The sequence below is a fragment of the Myodes glareolus genome, chromosome 9, assembly GCF_982192425.1.
Source record: "Myodes glareolus chromosome 9, mMyoGla1.1, whole genome shotgun sequence".
NCBI classification, from domain to species: domain Eukaryota; kingdom Metazoa; phylum Chordata; class Mammalia; order Rodentia; family Cricetidae; genus Myodes; species Myodes glareolus.
The window spans coordinates 93,437,679-93,455,776 of NC_142034.1; the positions used below are offsets into that span (position 1 = coordinate 93,437,679).

General features: G+C 49.4%; 1 protein-coding gene across 2 annotated transcripts in view; it reads right to left on the reverse strand.

Moving 5' to 3' along the window:
- The window catches only part of Axin1 (axin 1), a 51,691-nt gene extending 43,647 nt beyond the window's left edge, over positions 1-8,044 (reverse strand). The window contains exons 1-2 of one of the 2 annotated variants that reach the window (XM_085694812.2): positions 7,887-8,044; positions 3,338-4,296 (exon numbers count right to left, since the gene is read on the reverse strand). In XM_085694812.2, the coding sequence (XP_085550938.2) occupies positions 3,338-4,215 (878 nt within the window). In that variant the 5' untranslated portion in view covers positions 4,216-4,296; positions 7,887-8,044. The remainder of the gene's footprint in view (positions 1-3,337; positions 4,297-7,886) is intronic. The other variant, XM_085694813.2, reaches the window with a different exon arrangement.
- Between the last annotated feature and the right edge of the window lie 10,054 nt (positions 8,045-18,098).

An 18,098-nucleotide genomic window follows, 5' to 3' on the forward strand; every position in this document is an offset into this window, starting at 1 on the left:
ATCTATCACTCAGCAAGATTTAATTCTAAGGCCTCCTTCCCTAGTGAACACTTGCTAGTCATATGTATTCAACATCAACTTTTCTTTTCCTAATTCTCATCAGCCTAATTTTCCTTCGGAGGACTCCTCCCCCTCTACTGGGAAATAGTCATGCTGTCTAGGTAAGGTGCCCCATTTTGCTTACAGGATTGTCCTACTTGGCTTACGTCCAAAAGTACCTCATCAGGTTCTAAGCCAGTGGTTCTCAACAGTCCTAACACTGAAACCCTTTACTACAGTTCCTCCCTTTACTACATACAGTTCCTTGTGTTATGGTGACACCCAAGCATAGAATTTCCGTTGCTATTTTATAACTGTAATTTTGCTACTGTCAGGTGATCCCTGTGAAAGGGTCATTTGACAACCCAAAAGGTCGTGACTCACAGGTTGAAAACCACTTCTCTAAGCATTCAGGGTCCAGCAGGACATAGCAGCATCAATGCTCCCCACTACGAGCCAATGAATAATCTTTCTTCGTTGCTATGGGAAATGCAAGTAAACAAGGGTAGTTAGAGCACAAGTTCACAGAGGCATCCACCTCCACCTCCATCACACGGGATCCAACCAAGTGGGTTGTCAAGAAAGCAAGTTCACTGAACCATAAAGAAAAGTGCTAGTCAGGTGTGGTGGCACATCTTTTAGAACCAGCACTCAGGAGGCAGAAGCAGGGGGATCTCTGGGAGTTTGAAGCCAACCTGGTCTACAGAGTCTAAATTTGAAAGGACTATATAGTGGGATCCTGTCTCAAGAGAGGATGAAAGGGGGGAGGAGAGGGAGGGAAGGAAGGAGGGAGCGAAGGAGGAAATAAAAGAAAAAAAGAAAAGTTGAATTTCTGTTCAAAGCACATGAAACAGTAGCCAATTCAGTCAAAATTTAATCCCAGTGTATGGATGAGCTGGATTTTTTTTTATTCCCAGCCTGGTGCTTCCTAACTACAGCCCCTTGCATGACAAGCAGAATGTATCTATATTACAATGTTGAAGGGAAGTCATTTATTGATAAACTTGCCTCTAATGCATAAGGCTTTGAATTAGATCATTAACACTGTAAACAAAAACCATGAACAAATACCACAGTCAACAACAACACAAAAATCATGTTGGGAATGAGGTGGGGGAGTTTGCCAGTAATCTCAGCACTTGAAAGGTGGATAAATAATTCAAAGTCACCATCAACTACACAGCTAGACTGAGGGCTATAGGAGATCTTGTCTCAAAAAATAAATCAAGTGCTAAGAATGTAGTTCAGTTGGTCAAATATCTGTCAACACGCACAGCCTCAAATTCAACCTTCACTGCATAAACTGGTGGTGCATTCCTGTAATCCCAGAATTCTAGAGTGGAGGAGGAGGACAGGAAGCTCAAGTCATTCTCAGCTACAGAGGGAATTTTTGTTTTGTTTTTGTTTCCCGAGTCAGGGGTTCTCTATACCTTTGAAGCCTCTCCTGGAACTAACTCTTGTAGGCCAGGCTGGCCTTAAACTCACAGAGATCGGTCTGCCTCTTCTGCCTCTGCCTCCCGAGTGCTAGGGTTAAAGGCGCACGCCACCACCACCCAGCTCAAAGGGAAATTTTTAGGCCAATCTGGAATGCATAAGACCCTGTCTAAAAAGAAAAAAATCCTTTAAAATCTTGCTAAATAGCTGGCTTGTGGTGGTACATACCCATAATTTTTACTGTTTTTTGTTTTTGTCTTTTTGAAGACAAAGTCTCAAGTAGCTTTTCTTTACAGTTCAATGAACCTGCTTTCTTGACAACCCACCTGATTGGATCCCTGTGCTACCAGGCTCAGTTGGGTTCTGAACCCCAACCAACAACCAGCTCAGCAGGTGGGAAAGGTCTTCATGCTGAGATCAATGATGAGCTAAGTCTCTAGCCATCAGCTTGGGGGGGGGGGGTGGATAAGCAGAAAACTCCGCTCACAGGTAAAACAAGCACCAATCAAACAAGCCTCCTGTAACCATGATACTGAATTGAAAAAACAGTAAAGCTTGGGTTGGCAAGGCAGGTAAGCAGGCAAAGAAGTTGCCACCAAGCCTAATGACTGAGTTCAACCCCCTAGAACCCGTAAGAAGAGAAGTGACCCCCACAAGTAGTTCTCTTACCACATATGCATACATATTCCACATATGAGCCTTAGGGCAGTGCCTCCCCACCCCACCATACTGGAGGCTCCCGCACATGCACACACACACACACACACACACACACACACACACACACACACACACACACTCATGTGCATTAGTAAATATTAAAAAAAATTTAAACAGAAAGGTGAAAAAACAAGTTTCAAAGCTACAGTCATTTGGGAGCACTGTTGCTGTTTCTCAAGATGTACCCTTGGGCTGATATATGGAGGGGAAATGTCCAGTTCTGGAATTCAAAGCATAGACATCAGGAGTTTCTGACCCCTCCAACAACTGACTACACAAAAACTGCCTCACTACTGTCTCATTCTTTAGGAGAAATCCTAAAGATTAAAATAGCAAGGTGTAGGAGGGTGGGGTTTGGAGAAATGGTTTAGTAGTTAAGAGCACTTGTTTTTCTAGAGGGTCTGAGTTTGAGTCCCAGCACCCACATGGTGGCTGGCAAGTGTCTGTTAACTTCAGTCTCAAGGGATCGGAAATTCTCTTCTGACTTCTGTGGACACCAGGCACACATGTGGTACATATACACAGATGTAAAACACTCATACACATGGAATAAAATAAGTCTAACATTAAAAAGAAAGCAATTAGAATTTTCTATGCGTTTGAATGTATTCCACTCCCATTATTAAGCGTTAGAGTCTTTGTCTCCGATCAGGTCCTTCTTCTATGCAAGAAGACATGAATATTATGCTCAGGGTAAAGTTCAAACATTAAGAATTTCCATGCTTCTAATAATTCACAAAGCCATATGTTTCATAGTACAAGTGTTACTAAGGAGAGAACTACAGGAGGGTTTCCAGCATGCTATGCAGAAACTCCAATAAGCCTCCACATCTTTTCATTCTGAATCTCTACCAGTTGCCCAGACTGACACATAATTTTTGATTCTCCTGCCTCAGCTTCCCAAGTAGGTGAGACTACATCTAGCAAGTCCTGTCCGTTGTACTCTCAACTCTGCAAATATAAAAAGATATCTAATGACAAGTATGATGACATCTATGTAGGAAATAAACCGTAATTCAACAACAGCAGCAGTAGAGTTTTCAGTTGGGGTTGAAAACAAGGCCACATGTTACCACCTTTCCCTTGCTCCTTTGCCAGGTCTCCGAGGTGTGTATAGAAAATGGACACCTTGTGCCGAACTCACCTGAGCTCTCTGCCTTCGCTGTACCGTCTACTTGAGGGGGCCCTCGGGGCAGCAGTCTCCAATAGCAGCTTCTGGGTGAGCCTGCTGGGGGGGACAGAGTCTCGGCCATCATCCTCATCTGCATCTTGGTCACATTTCCATTCTTCATCCTCATTCAAAGTAGGCAGGTATCCAGACATGCCCTTCCCTGTCCCAGACCCTGAGCTCTGGTCACTGCAAACCTTCGGACTCTCTGAGCCTGTCCTTGTGTATTCCAAATAAATGTCAGACTTAAGGAAGGAAGGGTAGGTATTCTCTTCCATGGTGGACTGGATTTCTGTCTGTGCCTGGTCAAACATGGCAGGATCGATCTGCTGCTTCATGACACAGTCCTTTATGAAGCTTTTAGTAGCTGGCTTGGTTTGTCTGGACACAATGCCATTGCTATCCAGGATGTACTTTCGGTAGATGGCTCTTGCCAGCTTCAGCCTCTTCTCCTCATTTGAGTCACAGGGCTCAAGCTTCCTGAAGCCACTGCAGGCAAACCAGAAGTCCAGCAAGTCAGCACAGCCCTCTTGCTTCAGGAAAGTCCTGAACAGGCTGATCCCATCTTGGTCATCCAGTAAGGAATGCAATGACTCAGCCCACCTCAAGTATGGTGGGGTGGGGGAGGCACTGCCCTCAGGCTCATATCCCAGATCCAGATCTGAACGTCTTGGGGTAGCTGTTGAGGTCTCACTTTTAGTGCTGGCACCTTTCCCAGAGCAGAAATTATGGTTGACAGGCCTCGAATCAGTAGATACCAGTTCTCCCTCTTCTCCAGGCACTGGGGGCCGGGGGGCATCTTCGGTGAAACTTGCTCCGAGGTCCAAGGGGAAACCCTGCTCCTGGACATTCATTTTGGGACTCTGCGTCAGTGAACAATGAGCGCTGCACCCTAATACCTCAGTACTTACAGCTCCCAAGGGAATCAATCTGTCCTGTTGAAACCATTAAGAGGACAAGGATTAGGAAGGGTGGTCCATGGAAACACCAGAGGTTCTCTTGAGATGTGCACTGATGCCCTCCCACTCCCACTTGGAGCAGAGACTCAGTGCAGACTTCCAGCAGAGACATATTTTGGCCAGAAGTTTTGCTCTATCCTTAAGACAATTTCTGGAAACCTTTACAAGAATGCCTCTCACACTAAGTAAAAGCCTGGATCACAGAGGACATCTCTTCTTCAAGGGATGCCTTCAGTGGTGAGGTCTGAAGATCAACCATCCTGGCTAAAGAAGTAACTGTCCAGTGGACAGGAAAGCTGGAAGAAGGAAAAGTAACTCTGCCCCCATTTGCCAGCATCAGTGAGCTGGTCCCTCACACGTGAAGACAATCATTTCACTTGCCCTAGTGACACTAAGAAACAAAGAGGCACATTACAGATCCTCAGGCGGACAGGCACATTCCAAGTTAACTGTCTCTGTATCTCCTGTCTGCTCTATCACTTTTCATCCTTGACATGTCTCATAACATGAGCAACCATATAGCAAGATGTCCTCCCTGCTCTCCACAGCTAAGAGATCACTTTCCACACCATGGACCAGAGATGGAAGGACACAGACCACATACAGAGGCATCTACCTGTGCATCATCAACATAGACAACTTTAGAGATTCAAAAAAACTGTACACTGTACTTGGCTACTAATTTCTCTCTTAGGAGATTCCCTTCTGATAACAAATAGTGACTAGGAACTTAAGAGAGGCAGAAAAGGTACAGAAAAATAAATTGCAAACACTTTTGCTAAAGAAGCATCCAGGAAATATGGTTTAGATAAACCAGATGAAAACTATACAACCTACCCTCTTAGAGATTAGAGAACTATAGTTTTTATTGCTGTGTACAGTATGCAAAAGGAACCAAACCTGTTTATATTTAGATAAGAACCTCTGCTATGACCTTTGGTCCTTTTTGCTACAACCCATGGGAGCCTAAAGAGTCCCTGAGCTCTAGCAATGCCTCTCAACCTATTCAAAGGGGGAGATACCAACACAGTCTGCCTTGTCCCAAACGTACCCACTAAAAGTGAGCTGGAGAGAGGCATATAGCAGGGTAGGATGTCCAGAACACTAAACAATCCAGAGGGTACAATATGGAAGGATCATCCTGAGTCGAAGCTAGCCTAAACTACAAAATGAGAACATAAATAAATAAATAAAGCCAATGTACTGGCACACATCTGGAACCCCAGAACTTGCAAGGTGAAGAGTTCAAGATCTTGATCAAGAGATCAAGGTCATGGGCTGGGGATTAGTTCAGATGGTAGTGTGCTGCCTTAGAAAGCTAAGGTGAGAGTTCTATCTCCAGACCCCCAATACTGTATAAAATAGAATGGTAGCCAGGCAATGGTGGCACACGCCTTTAATTCCAGCAATTGGGAGGCAGAGGCAGGTGGATCTTTGTAAATTCAAGGCCAGTTTGATCTACAGAGCAAGTTCCAGGACAGCCAAAGCTACACTGAGAAATCCATCTTGGAAACAAAACAAAACAAAAGACTGAGTGGCAGTGCACACCTTTGAAAGGAGGGAGAAGCAGGAGATCAGGAACTCAAAGTTATTCTTGGCTACATAAGAGTTGGAGACCAGTCTGGGATACAAGAGACTCTCACAAAACAAAAACAGCACAATGTACATCTACAACTAAAAATAAGGGAGTGGCTCTCCCTGGTCACCACTCCACAGTGCTGAGCCCTGGCTTCCATGAAATCCATCTCATGTTCATTCTCACACAATACACACTTTAACTGCTAACAATGCTGATGACTAGATTACTAATAGCTTGAAGGAAGAGGCATGTACAAATAAAAGGTAGGTCACAATTATGACATTTCTACAGCTAATGACTTCGTAGGTAGGTTATAATCTCAGCCTCAGCAGGACCAGCCTGTTTCTTAAGGTCACAGCCCCTATGACTGTGGTCTCTTGCTGTTCAGAGCTCCCCACACCTTTCTTTAACCTCTTTAACTGTCTCCATGCAGTAAGCACTGAGGACGTCTGACACACCACACTAGCCCATCATGCCCACCATGTTCTTATCTAGGCTATCACCACAGGAAAAAGAGCCTGCATCCCTGGCCACCTGTCTCTGGAAGTACATGAGCATTCCCACAAATTACTAACGCTAGCAACAGCCCAATTTCTAATAATCCCTGGGTTCCCACAGAGGACAGCTAGCATTTAAGGCACACACAGAAATACCACACATAAAGTAGCTATGAAAATTCAGTAAGAGTCCAACACCCATAGCACCAAATATGGCCTCAAATCTGTAACCACCACCTATAAAATGACTCCACAAGTCTGACATCCTATTTAAAATTCCCTTTGACACTGTCAAAACACACAGCCCTGGGTATGTGTGTATATATTTATTATACTCAAGCATAACTTCCAAGCTTATGATTTAGACTGAATGTGGAAGTAATAACGTGACTAGCATTATACCAACTATCCACTGATTAAATTCTTGAGAGGTCAGGGCTATCATTTCCTATCTACTCCAGTCCTGCATCACATAAAATCTTAGGGGCCAACATAACCCACTTTGTTTCTCTGAAAGATGCAGGACAAGTCAACACTTGCTGAGATAGCAAACAAAATCCCTGAAGTGATGGTCTAAAACTGAAACCAGCTAGGGCTGCCTCTCTCAGGTAAAGCTGGACTTCCATGTTCTCTACTAGTCTGAGAGTAAAGGGAGGAGTGCACAGATAGTGAGAACCCTTTATAAGTTATCCCGGAGATGAACTGAAAAAAATCCGAGGCTGGTGGATTTTATTTTCTCTATATTATCTTCATGCCCAACTAAAAATGTGCAGCTCTGGGTTTTGGTTTTGGGGGATTTGCCTTGTTTTGGGAGAGGCGGTAAGTAAGGCATCATCCAGACAAGAAATGGACACCTGGACAACAGGGTGTCTGGCAAGTCGAACCACAGCAGAGTCACAGAGTGTCCTCCTTGCTCTCTTACTCATCCCTACTTTCCTTTACTTTTTCGCAGCGGTTGCGGGATGACGCAAAGGGAGGACACACACAGTCTGCCACCAGCACCTCCTCAACACCAACTCACCCACATCCTAAACGTGTCCCAGACCCGTGAACAACCGCAAGCACACCACACTCAGCAGAGACACATCCAGCTGAAGATCATTCTTAGAATCCTTGGTCTTCCTTAATCCCTTGTCCTGTTCACATAGGCCTACTATCCCCGTGCCCTAGTATCACCCCTTCCTTCCCTGGCACATCGGCCTCTAAAGTCATTCACCCCATATGCCTAGCATACCACGCAGCCCCCACGCCTCTACACGTACTGCGGAGCCTGCACCTCTCCTACTCGGCTTCCCCTTGGAGCTCTGGTCTCCCCGCGCAGAGCACAACCTCGCACATCGCGGGCCGCGCTCCGACACGCCTCCCGCCCGCAACCCGCGCGCCCCTCTCTTCCGGGTCCGGGTCCGCCGGCCTAGCGCGGCCTACTCCCGCAGCCCCGGGCAGCAGGCCTCCGCGCCACAGGAGCGCGCCCGCCGGCTCCCACTACTCACCAGCGCGCGGCGGCTATGGAGGCGCGGCCCGCGGCCTGGCTCCTGGCCTGGCGAGGCCCATGCACTCAGCGGCGGCTCGGCGGGCCGGCCACGGCGGGGGCGCGGCCCTGGGGGACCCCCATCGCGGCGGCGGCGGCGGCGGCGGCTCTGCGACCCGTGGCCCGGAGGAGGCGCGAGGCAGGCCGCAGAGCGCCGCCAAGCCCCGGCTGCTCACTCTCACAGGCCCGCTCTAGAAGGAGGCTCCAGCCCGATCCCAGCGGGCTCCTGCGGCGGCGGCGGCGGCCGCAACGGCCGCAAGCGCTTCCCTAAGCCGGGAGCCTGAGCCCAGAGCGCTGAAGCCCAGGCCCGAGCGCCCCCGCCGGCGCCGCCCGGAAGTGCGGGGGCGGGGCCGCAGTGTGGGGCGGGGAGACTTGTGGGCGGAGCCTCAGTGTGGAGGCAGGATCGCGGCGTGGGGCGGGGCTTCTCACAGGAGGCGGGATGGGAGGCAGAGGACCAGAAGCGTAAGGGGCAGGATCTTGCACGAGAGGCGGGGCTTCAGCCATAGTCAGAGTCGGTAACAGGAGCCAGTCAGGGTCTTGCTGTGGTAGAGGCGGGGCGTGGGCCAGGAGACCTGCTGGAACTTAGTCTCGGAAGACGCCCAATGGGGCGGTGACTATAGTTTGTCCCGAAAGGTGGCATGGGAAACTTAGCCCTAGGCGCGCTCAACAACTATGGCCATGACCAAGCCCTGGACTAGTGCACCGAGGACAGAGCGCCTAAGTCTGAACTGACACGCCCAGTCGCAGGTGCTATCCTGAAAGGGCTTCTGGGTATCCGGACGCCCTCCACACACATACACAAACATCCTGTCTGTAAGACTTCTCTCACTGAGATTACGGACCTGATTGCAAACCCAACAGGCCAACTCCGTGTTGCCTCACCAAGGCTTCAGGACACAAAGCCACAGCATCAGGCGCATAGATGCCCAGCTCGCTACTTGGCAGCAGCCCCTACAACTGTTCTGGGGTACTACCCTGTCAGAATCAGCACAACTGGAAGGTATTATTGTTCAGGCCTCAACCTTCTGCCAGCCACTCCCCTAAGGGAAGGATGTATTATTGCCCTTGCGAGTGTCATCTACTATGCTGTTCAGGACTCCACAGATGAGCTCCCCACACTTCTCAGGAAGTCCATCTTGCCAACAGGAGGTTGCATCTCAAGCTCAGCGCACACTCACCCAGGGCTCACCCTGGCCAAGAACTCCTGGCACCCACATTCTTTCAGAACCTCTCCTGTTGGTGCCTCACACCACCTATCCCAGCTGCATATGCAGTTGGCCATCTACATGCTTCACTGTGCACGATGCTATTACTAATGCCACTACCATGCTTTCTCCTAGACACTGTTCACCCTCCTTGCCTGTCCTTTATCCTTCATGGCTCCCAGGCTTAAGGCTTTTGAATCCGCAAACCCTCTTTCACACAGTGTGTGAGGTGATTCTAACCCTGCCACCTGCCTCTGGGAGGACTTAGCATAGTGCCAATGCTCAGGGTTGCTATGTATAGAGAAGGGACCCCTTAAACTATAGCAACTAGAGTAACCTGGCCTGCCAAATTCCCATCCTAGACCCATCACTGAGCCTCAGGGCAGGACTGGGATATAGACAGTGCCATACTGTTAAGCAACATAGCCCCATTCAGATCCCAGCAGCAAGTTTCATGTTCACACATGCCCAAGTAACACAGTTCCAGCCAGGGTCCAGGGCCCCTTGCAGCCCCTGCCCCAGACCATCCAGCCTCATATCATTAGAAGAAACAGTTAGGGCCACCAATTGAGCATAGATATCCTTGGTATTGGAGTGCCTCCCCACTCCCAAACCCGGGCCCCAACGCTTGCCTTGATTCTGTAGAGCTGTTGCTGCGGCCAGGCCAGGCTCTCGGGATCAAGTCCACGTCCATCCTCCTGCTAGCCCACGGTGGTGGGTATCCCCAAGCCCTGGGACCAGAATAGGAGCCTCGGGCCTCCAGCTCCTCGGGGCCCCTGCCCTGCAGGGATAGGAAGGGAATCAGGAAGCCTGGAGGAAATGCAACAGCCTGCTAAGGTGGGCTGTGGGGTGGCCATGGAGGAAGAATTTCAAATAGGGGGTGGATGTTAAGGAGGGTGGACCAGAGGAGGGAATTTCACCAAGGGCTAAATTATAGAGACCTTGAGGGAATTCCTGCAGTAAGGAGAAAGAGGACAGCACTTGGGAATCTTGCTTCTGAGAGATAGGTGCCCTACTATACACAGAGGCAATTCACCCAGAATTGCCACTAGCAGCTTTAATTTAACTTTCATGACATTTGTTTGGGCTTCTTCTCAGGAACCAAAGAGGGTTTAAAACAAACTCATGAGCAGAAATTACTTTCTTCAGTGTAGACATAGAAATACTCTACATGTTTTTTGAAGCCTTTATTTGCCCCTATGATTGAGGAAGACTGTTTATGAATAGAGATACAAAGAAAGTCATCTGGTACCAACTGGCATGTGTGTTGCAGTGTCTGGCCCGGTGATGCATGGCAGGAAAACCCACAGCAGAGGGCCAACTACAGAAATGAATGGTCACTGCTCATGCCCAGCTCAGGAAGAAAGGACAAGTTCTTGGGGGAAGAGGAGAGTCTCAGGCTCAGCTGGGTTCTAGCTGTCTGTCCCTTACCCCTCTACCCAGTGCAAAGGTATAGCAGGTGGTGGTGGCGTGGCAACTGAGTCCCCAGAAGGGAGAATGAAGACTTATAGTTTTAAATGGTTCATTTACAATTCTGGAATAAGGCAGCCATCTATAGCCAAAGTGGCTCAGAATGCTCAGAGGACTTGGGTGGCCCAGTTCCCTCCCCGTTGGCGAGCTGCTTTCCTGCCTTAAGCCCAATTCTGGCCTCCGCCTCATCCCACACATCTTTTTTCTCCATTTCTAAGATTGAGGCTGGAGGGCTGGGATGGAGGTGGGGTAGCCAGGGCCTCTCTGCCTAACAGAGGACAAGGAGCTTGAGACCCAGCAGTGAGGAGAAAAGCTGCAATGCCACAAACACAGATGCCAATTCTTCTGTCACAGTACATGTGTCTGTGAAGGCAGGAGGAATAAGAGCCTATCAAAGAAGACTCATATAGGCCCCTGGCAGGAAGCAGAATTATCAAAGGGTTCCTCCCACAACCCCTCCAAAACAGAGTCTAGCTGTTTTGAGTATAGCTCAGGTAGGCCTTGAACTTGTGATCCTCCTGACCAAGCTTTCCAAGTACTAGAAATACAGGAGTGAAGGTGTCAGTATGTCCAGCATGAGTTTTACTTTACTCTTTATTCTTCATGAATGTGCTATAGCAACATTACCATTACATGGAAGCCTCAACAACCCTGCAGTGGCTGCCACCTTCCAGCTGGCATCAATGTATAATAAGCCATAGGAACAACATAATAGCCAAGTGAGCTCCTGAAGGCAGCGTTAGTTTGTGTGTTCCTGTGCTCACTCCAGTCTAGGGCCTCAGGAGGCCTTAACTGCACCAGAAGCCACCTTGGCATTGGCAAGGCCCTTGACAGATTTGTTTGTTCGTTTACTTGTTTGCTTGTTTATATGTGTATGGGCATAAGATGTTCGGAGCCTATATTTAGAGGTCAGAGTACAACTTTGGAAGTCGGTTCTCTTCTTCCGCACGTGGGTCCCCAGGACTGAACTCAGGTCATCAGTCTCAGCAGCAAGCTCCTGCACCTCCGGAGCCATTTTGCTGGCTCCAGGTTCTTCCTCCCCTTGTATCACTCCTGTGATGTGCTCTGAACTAACATGTTGCTTTACTCTTGCTGTTTGTGTTTTGCCCAACAGGAGCACAACTATCCTAAATGATATGGTTCAACATGGCCGCTGTGCTAACCACTATTGACACTTCTAAATAATGGGTTATACGCCAGCCACCATCACAATGGAGGGTTCTGATGGCTCCTGCTTCAGAATGCTGTTTCAGCTGAGTATCTGCCTTCCCCTCCCAGGTAAGGAGCACCCATCCCAGAGGAGTAGAGAATGAATCACTCTGCCTTGCTAGCATGGTCTCTTCAGAGATGGTCACTGGGGTCAGTTTGTGCCCTCTGTGTTATTATATGTCCCAGGCCCAGTCAGGTGGTACCATGCTTATCCCCTGGGCTAGACTCCAGTGGTACTCACGGCCATGCCCTCCTCCCTCCAGCAGACCTGGCCCAACATACCGTTTCCTGTGCTCACTCCTGTCTAAGCCTCAGGATGCAGCCTCCAGGAGTCAAGGGCCAGTAAGGCAGGAGAGAAGTGTAAACAGACATGACGGTAGTGCCAGGCCAGTTCTCCACTTAAGTGAATCCCAGGAAGTAAACCCAGGACACTATCGGCACCTTTTTATTGGGGTGCAACTCCCTAATATCTTAAGGGGAGTCATCCACACTGCTGTTCTGGTGGGTTCTAGCCCTCAGGACTTGTCTGAGAGCATCTGGGCAAAGGTGAATTTAGACACCAAGCAGATCAGGCTCAGAAGTTAGGCATGGAGGGTGGGGAGTCTAAGTCAGCTATCTTTTTGATACCCCAGCCAGCCCTAGGACCTAGTAGGGAAAGGCAGCCTGCCACCAAGCCCAACACCTCCCGCAACTAGGGAACTTCAGGAATGATACCAGCTACTCTGGAGACCTGAGTCCCTGCTGTGTCTAAGTAGAATGGCCTTGACAAAGAGAGGACCCCTCAGTGCTCCATGCATAACTCTGCACGGATAAACTAGACAGCAGGAGAAAGTCCACTGCTATGGCCTAGTATACACCTTAGGAAGAGGAAGGAGCCCGGCACTCCCTAACCTCAGCACCGTTTCCCAGAGTATGTAGTGGAAACAGGTCCTGGTAGCGCCAGGTCCTGAAGATACTCTGGAGGTGCTCTTTCATACTTCCCCACACAGCCTCAGGCCACTTCCTCTTCCTGTATGGGTACATGTGCCCTTCTGTTCCCTCCCCGGACGTCATGTGTCATCCTTCCCAGCTTCCCATCACATCTTCACAAGCCTTTCTGTTCCCAGGTACTCCTGCACCTTATATTGGGTATTGGTTTTCCTTCTGTCTGACTCAGCTCAGTGGCCCCCCCAAACCTGCACAGTCCCAATGGCCAAAAGCCACCCATCCAGCAGGTGGCTAGGGGACACCCTGACAGGTGAAAAGGTGAAAAGGTATCACCTAGGGAGGCTAGTGGCCCTCACCTTCAGCCTGTTTAGGCCCCTCCTTCAACCACCCACCCTCTATACTGCTGTCCTGAGATGTCTCTCTCTGCTGCCTAGGAACCTTGTGGGCAGCAGCGGCCAAGTTCTAAGTATGTGATTATGTATGCTGGGGTCCCTCCAGCCCCTTTGTTGCTGCAGAATCTGTCTTGGCAAACAAAAGTGCACTGGATTAGCCACAGTGGATTAAAAGATTTGCTTCTCAGAGTTTACCTAACAACCTACCAATCAAATCGACAGCAGCTTTCAACCCCCGGGATGCATTTACCAAGCCAGCTGAGAGTTCATGGCCTATGGGCAGCAGGACCTGGTTGCAGTAGTTATATACCCAGACACAGCCCATCCTCACACACAGCATTGCCATGGCCCAGCATGGCTTCCCAGCTCCTACAGGCTCCTTGGAGGTAGATTTAGGGGAAAGAACAGAATGCAAGTAAAAGGTGGAAGCCCAGAAATGGGGACTAGGTCTATCCAGGACTGCCTCCCAGAGGATGTATTAGGGACCAGGCCTCTCCCGTGCCTACCTAGCCTGGCACCCAATGCATTCACGCATGTCATACATAGTAGCAAGGACAGAAGCAACATGGAGGGTGGCCACAAGAGGCAGGTGATACGCCAGGCTCTTCTGTAGTGTGGCACATGGCCCCTCCACTGTCACCTCACAGCATGTGCTCCTATACACATGCACACATATGTACACACACGCACGCACACACACACACACACACACACACACACTCACACTCTCTCACGGGCATGCCCCTTTGATCTCCGAAGGGGACTCCATTGACAAGCTCTTAATCGCAGCTGCCTGTGCAGGGCTGTGCTCTGAAGTCCCGAGTAATGGGATTTTGTGCTTCTGATCTATCTGGGCTGGCTGCTCCCCCTGTTATAGGTGGACATTTTTTTTTCTGTTGCTTCTTTTTTTCCCCTTATTGAAAAAAAAAATTGCTCCTTAAACCGTGCTGATTTGAAGCGACTTGTCGCCGAGCCCAGGCATGGTAGTCAGGACACCAAGGGCCTGGGCTAGTCAGGGGGTCTTTGAAGCCGCCTGTGTGGAATCTGACATAAGAGACCAACCAAGGCGGTTTTCGGGCCCGTGGTGGTGTGGTGTGGCTCCATTCTGCTCATAGTCTTTCTTTTGTCTCCTCCCTTGACCCTTCTACAGACCATGTGGGGTGAAGATCCAAAGTGAAGGTTCGGTGGGAGGGTGTGTGTGTGCTGAGGGTGGGTGGGCTGAGGGCAGGGCCACAACCACAAGAACAATGGGCTACAAGGACCACCTACATCCACCTGTCCACCCATTCTTCCATTCATCTGTCCACCCGCCTGGCTTACCTCACCTGCCTGGCTCCAAGTGCCTGATCGCGCCCCACTGTCCCGCTGTCCGCCATGATGGGCTTGGCTGTCCGTCCGAGCACTTTCAGCCACTCCAGGAAGCGGGTCCCTGCTCTTGGCCACTGTGTGGCTGGGAGGCAGAAGCGTGACTCTAGGCTGCAGCTCAGGCTCCTGCCGCCTATTGGCTGAGGCAAGGACCAGATGACGGGCCTCAGAACCCTATGGTAGCCATGGCAACCAGCCCCTTTAGACACCGCCACCCCCCAAGCCACTCCTATCTGCAGAGGGAGCAGGCAGTGCTACCAGTGGTCCCATGCCAGTGTCCCTTCAGACGGGCACTGGGAGTGGCTATATAGTAACAGTCCCCACATTAGCTATTAAGCATTTTTGTTATATGTTTCATACATGCCCCATGTGAAGGGGTCTCTGTCCACCTCATGACCTTTCCTGAAATGTAACACGTCTTACTTGATTTCCTGGCTGAGGTACAAATGATATTTGGAGCCCCTACTAAAAAAAGGACTTCAGGTCAGGCTTGCCCCAGGGGCTGAAGGCCAGTCCTACGCTGGTAAAAAACAAAAACAAAAACAAAACAAAACAAAACATTGAGAAGCGGGGAATGGTAGGCAGTGGGAGGAAGAACAGGGAGAACCCCACCTAGTCCTAGGTCAAAAGATCCAAGCTTTTGGCCTACCTCAGATGGAAGTCAGTCAACACTGTCTCTCCTCACAAACCTCTCTACATTCTTACTTGGCAAACAAAATTCTGGAACCCTTCTCTGGGTACAGGGTCTTCTGGAAAACAATGTACCCTCATACCCAACTAATAATAGTCACCAGCAACACATTCAAGGATACCCCCAAGAACAGAGATTCTCAGCAAGAGTATGCTGTGTCACCCCTCAATGGACTGGCCATCCTGGTTAAAGGCCTTTGAGCAACCTTGAAGTCACCAACATCCTAGTTCTGTGACATTCAGAAGCAGCCTAGTCTGTTCAAACAGCCCTGGGAATAGCCCTGTCTGACTAAGAGCCCTGCAAAGGTCTCTTGAGGACTCTCAGACTGCACCTCACTTCCTAGGTAAAGCCCAGACCACATCCTCAGGGTTTCCAGGAACAGGTATGATTCTCTAGATCCTTAGAGAATTCCAGAGCCTGGCAGGTCCCAGGAACCTAAGTGGTCAATGAAGAGTGCCCTCCAAGACTAGAGAGAACCTGAAATATGGGTGGAGTGGTTCTTACATCCAGGGCTGAGAATAACCAGGGCTGGTCTTAGGGATCCAAGCTTGGAATAGTAACTCAGTGACCAGTCCCAGCATGGCTCATGGCTCAACTGCTTCACACTAGTCAGGCTAGTGTCCCCTGAGCTGCTGACACAGGATAGTACCTGAACTTGAAGGGTCTCCTTACAACACTGGAGACCAGCAGTAGACAAGTCTCATCAATGGGCAGGGTGTGAGTGATGAGTGGAAAAGGCAGCCTGGACCAGCTGGCTGTGGGAAAGAGTCCATTCTACAGCACAGTGTGAACCTAAGGAGATTGAAGTGAGCTGCAGCAGGTGAGCTGGGGTGATGTGGGAGCTCCTCCTGCTGGCTGAGCTCTTCTGGTCCAGCGATCCTAGGATGGCTCAGGATGGACAGACGACTTGGGTACTATACAACCTGACCTGTGTTTGCAGGAAGGGTTCAAGTTGCCAGGAAACCATGGTGTTAGCACAGACCAAGGCAGATAGGTAGACTGTCATGCACAGGCAGGGGTGAAATCAGAGGGAACCTCCAGTAGTTTCCTGGGCTCAGAGTGCTGATAGGGCACAGAACAGGGCCAAAGGTATCTAAACAACCCCTCAGGGCCTGCCCACCCAACCCTACCTCCCTAAATACCTCTGTACGATTCAGCACATAGGTGAGACTCTCAGACAAGTCAGGAAGAACTCTGGGCTGGGTCACCTCATGCCATTCCACCTGTGAGTGCCAGAGGTCCTTTCCGGCCTTGGTCTCATCTCTAAATGGAATGAAGTCACAGATGCTCAGGTCTCCACTGCCCAGCCCCAGTGTGCAGGAATAGCAGCAGTGAGGAATCAGAGCAGAAACAGGACAGCCTCCTACCTTTGTCACCATGGCCAGCTAGAGTCCTTTTGACATGAAGGCTGCCCTCAGACTGTTGTCATAAAACATGGCAGGGAGTTATCCCTGCCTTTTGCAGGTTAGTCTTACTACAAACACACACACACACACACACACACACACCCCAGTGTAGGCTCTGAGACACAGGCAGATGGACAGGTTGGTTCCTGGGGTACAGAAAGAACCAGGGACAGCAGCTAGGCAGCTGAAGTGGAGGTTCAGGACTCGTGAGAGGCAAGGAAACGGGCAGAGAGCTATTTCCCAGACAGTTTCCCACGGCTTGCACCTCAGTTCCTATTCCATGTGTGGTTTGCATTATTAACACAGGCTTGCGTCAGTGTGTATGTGCATGCATGTGTGAGCAGGGACACTCAATGTTACCCCACCCCCACTCTGCAAGCTGGAACCCCCTTACCACACCCAGAAGGCAGGACAGTGGTCTATTTGGGACCTGCATGACTCATTTTACTGGGGGAGGAGGTAAGCTAATCATTTGCTATGGAGCATCATCACAGTTTTCCGACTCAAAATGTTTCTAAAGTTGGGCATGGCTCACATCTATAGTCCCAGAACTCAAGAGGGTGAGGCATTAAGCTTGCCTCAAATTCAAAGCCTTCAAAGCCTTCCTGGGCTAAAGTGAGACCCTGTCTTAAAAAAAAAAAAAAAAAAAAAAAAAGCAAAGACAAAACAAAAAAACAACAAAAAAAAATTATTTGTGAAGATGCACTACAATAGGGCTATTCTGAGAATCAAGGTCAAGGTCACACCAGAGTGCACCTCAGTTCTGCCTGGCCTTCTGTAGGAAAATGGAACAGCCTTAGACTTCAGTAGTAGTGACTAGCAGTGACTTGCTCAGGCCATACTCAGACACTTGTCACTGGCAGTCACACACTGGCCAGCCTGAGCAATTTCTCAGTAACTCCCAATCCCTGGTCCAGAGCCACATCCTCGAGTCACAACATGAAGTATATGGACACTTGCCTGGAACATAATTCCCAACTGGCAGGCAGAGGCCAGAGTTGAGTCTGGCACCCGACCTATTCTGACTGTATCCCTCAAGGCAGCTACAGGTCTCTTGAGGCCCCAGGAAACAAGAAACAAGAAATCCCACAGGACCCAGCCAAGCCTAAGGGTGTAGAACATCTATAATTCCAGCCCTTGGAAGAGACAAGACATGAGGATCTGGAATTCAAGGTCAACCAAGGCTACGTAGTGGGACTTTGTCTCCAAAAGGATAAAGAACAGAAAACTCAGACAGGTCCTGCTTGACCCAGGCCTTGGCAGTGAGAAAGGAGATAGATAATCAGACAGGTCGCTAGCTGAATCAAGTCAGATAGTGAGGACAATTACACACCCCAACAAGGACTTAGTCCTACCTGGAAGAGATTAGTTTAATTTAGGAGACTCAAATTTAAAGCCAGTGATGTGGGAACCATACTAATGATTTAAATTACTAGGCAAGGCCTTGTAGGTTCACCAAGGCAATAACTGTCTGACTATTGTTTGCTTTAGTTTTAAAAATACACACAC